At 68.1% G+C, this 2,226-nt stretch overlaps 1 protein-coding gene across 1 annotated transcript in view; it reads right to left on the bottom strand.

The window, feature by feature from the left end:
* Positions 1 to 2,226, bottom strand: part of H696_01600 (hypothetical protein) — a 6,083-nt gene continuing 3,857 nt past the window's right edge. Inside the window, exons 2-4 of the mRNA XM_009495504.1 lie at positions 1,974 to 2,204; positions 877 to 1,858; positions 1 to 725 (exon numbers count right to left, since the gene is read on the bottom strand). Coding sequence (XP_009493779.1) covers positions 29 to 725; positions 877 to 1,858; positions 1,974 to 2,204 — 1,910 coding nt within the window. The 3' untranslated portion in view covers positions 1 to 28. The remainder of the gene's footprint in view (positions 726 to 876; positions 1,859 to 1,973; positions 2,205 to 2,226) is intronic.

The raw sequence follows: 2,226 nt of genomic DNA, 5'->3' as shown, positions 1-2,226 counted from the left end.
CCCCCCCCCCCCCGGAAAGGGTCACCCCTTAGATGGGCACGGGCCAGAACTTGACACAGCCATCCTGGCCGGCCGAAGCGAGCAGCAGCTCGTCACCCTCGGGCTTGCCCTTGGGCTCGATCCAGGCGAGGGCGCTCACCTGGCCGACGTGGCTGTGCAGGAGGGCGGTCTTGTTGGAGGACGGCTTGCCATCGGCACCGATGCGCCAGACGTAGACGTGGGTGTCGACCGAGCCGGAGGCCAGGTGCTTGGAGTCCGAGGACCAGGCCAGGCTGGTGATGCGGCTCACATGGTACACCCAGTCCTCGCCCTGGGAAGTGTAGCCGGAGGAGTCGCGCTTGTACACGACCACCTGGTTGACACTGTCACCGGCAGCGAGCCACAGGCCGTCCGGCGAGTAGGCCAGCGAGCTGACGGTCGCGCGGTTGGAGTCGGCCAGGGTGAAGGCCGGCTTCTCCACGAGCAGCGACTGGCCCTCGATGGTGAAGACGTGGATGGTGCCGTTCTGGGAAGCGCCGGCGGCCACCTCGGTGCCGCAGGGGGAGATGGCCAGCGAGGCCACCGCGGTGCCGGGGAGCTTGGCATTGATGGAGGACAGCACGCGGAAGGGGCCCTCATCGGCAGCCGACAGCAGGTGCAGCATGCCGTCGTTGGTGCCGATGACCGAGAAGTTGGGGTGCGCGGCGGCGGCGGTCGGCTGGCTGGGGAGAGCATGAACCGCGGAGCTGAGGGGGGCGGGGGGCGGGGGCAGGCAAGGGGGGAAGTAGAATGTTAGAGGCGCGGATCGCGCGTGGGCGGGGGAGGGGGGGGGGACACGAGGGAGCAGGAGCCGGGGGAAAACAAGCGGGCGAGGCGCCGAATGCGCCGCGGACATACCCGAAGGCCGGCTTCTCGACCTCCACGGCGCGGACGGTGTCATCGAGACCGATGGACACCGCGTGGGTGGGCCCCTGGGCCAGGATGAAGGACACCTGGTTGCTGTGGCCGGGCTTGGCATCGGCCTGCAGGACGACGGTGCTGGCACCGGTGGCCACATCCCAGTGCATGACATGGCCGGAGTTGTCGCCGGACACCAGGGTGTTGGACTCCGGCATGTAGGCCAGCGACATGACCGGGCGCGAGTGGCCATTGACCACGCGCAGGGGCGGCCCCTCGGGCTGGTCGCGGTTCAGGTAGTTGATGGCGCCGGACAGGGAGAGGGACAGCAGCTGGCCGGCGGGGTCGATCAGGCAGCCAACCTGCTGGTCATTGGGGCTGGGGCCCATGGTGAAGGTGGCGATGCAGGTGCGGGACTCGACATTCCACAGCTTGCAAGTCCGGTCGCCGGAAGCGGTGAGGATCTCCTTGGAGCAGGGGGACCAGGCCAGCGAGTAGATGGTGCCCTTGTGGGCGGAGGCCTCGTCCATCTTGCCGACGAGCGAGCCATCACGGCCGTCGAACACCAGGATCTGGGAATCGGCCCCGACCGAGGCAAAGAGGCTGCCATCCGGGGCGAAGCGCACGCAGTTGACGAACCGGGTGTGGTCGCGGTTGGACTGCTTGAACTTGAAGGGGGGGCCCTCGAAGAAGTTGACATTGAAGTCATCGGACCCGGTGACCGCGCGGAAGGGGCGGCTGGGCTTGATGGCACAGCTGTTGATCACCTTGCTGTGGCCGGAGATCTCACCGCACGAGGAGCCGGAGTCGAAGAGGAAGGCGTGGCCGAAGCGCTCGGACCCCTGGCCGACGACGATGATGCGCTTGGACTCGGAATCCCAGGCCAGGTCCTTGATCTCGCCACCGAGGACCTTGAGCTCGATCTTCAGGGGGTTCTCCCCGCGCTGGGTGGTGTCCCAAATGCGCACGGTACCGGAGACATCTGTCGGGGTGGGGCGCGGGGGGGGGGGGGGGGCAGCCGGGTGAGTGGAAGAGTGGCAGGAGCGAGGGGCTTGGCGGAGAGGGAGAGGGGGGAAGGGGGGAAGGGGGATACGCACCGGCAGAGGCGATGTAGTAGCCGGAGGGCGAGTACGCGGCGACGGTGGTGTTGTGGGCATGGCCGCTGTACTGGTCGGCGATGGTCGGGTCCTGGATGTTACGGATGAACACCGACCGGCCGTTGGTGTACACGACATTCGGGCCGAAGCCCTTGGGGCCGGGGGTGGTGCCGGAGAACATGTGGGTGGCAAAGCCACGAGTGGTGGCCGGCAGAGCGGCGTAGACGGTCTCTGCGTGGGAGGGGGCGCAAGG

Source organism: Fonticula alba, assembly GCF_000388065.1.
Source record: "Fonticula alba strain ATCC 38817 unplaced genomic scaffold supercont2.2, whole genome shotgun sequence".
NCBI classification, from domain to species: Eukaryota; order Rotosphaerida; family Fonticulaceae; genus Fonticula; species Fonticula alba.
The sequence above is the reverse complement of the archived record's forward strand: the minus strand, read 5'-3'. Positions and strand labels throughout refer to the sequence as shown.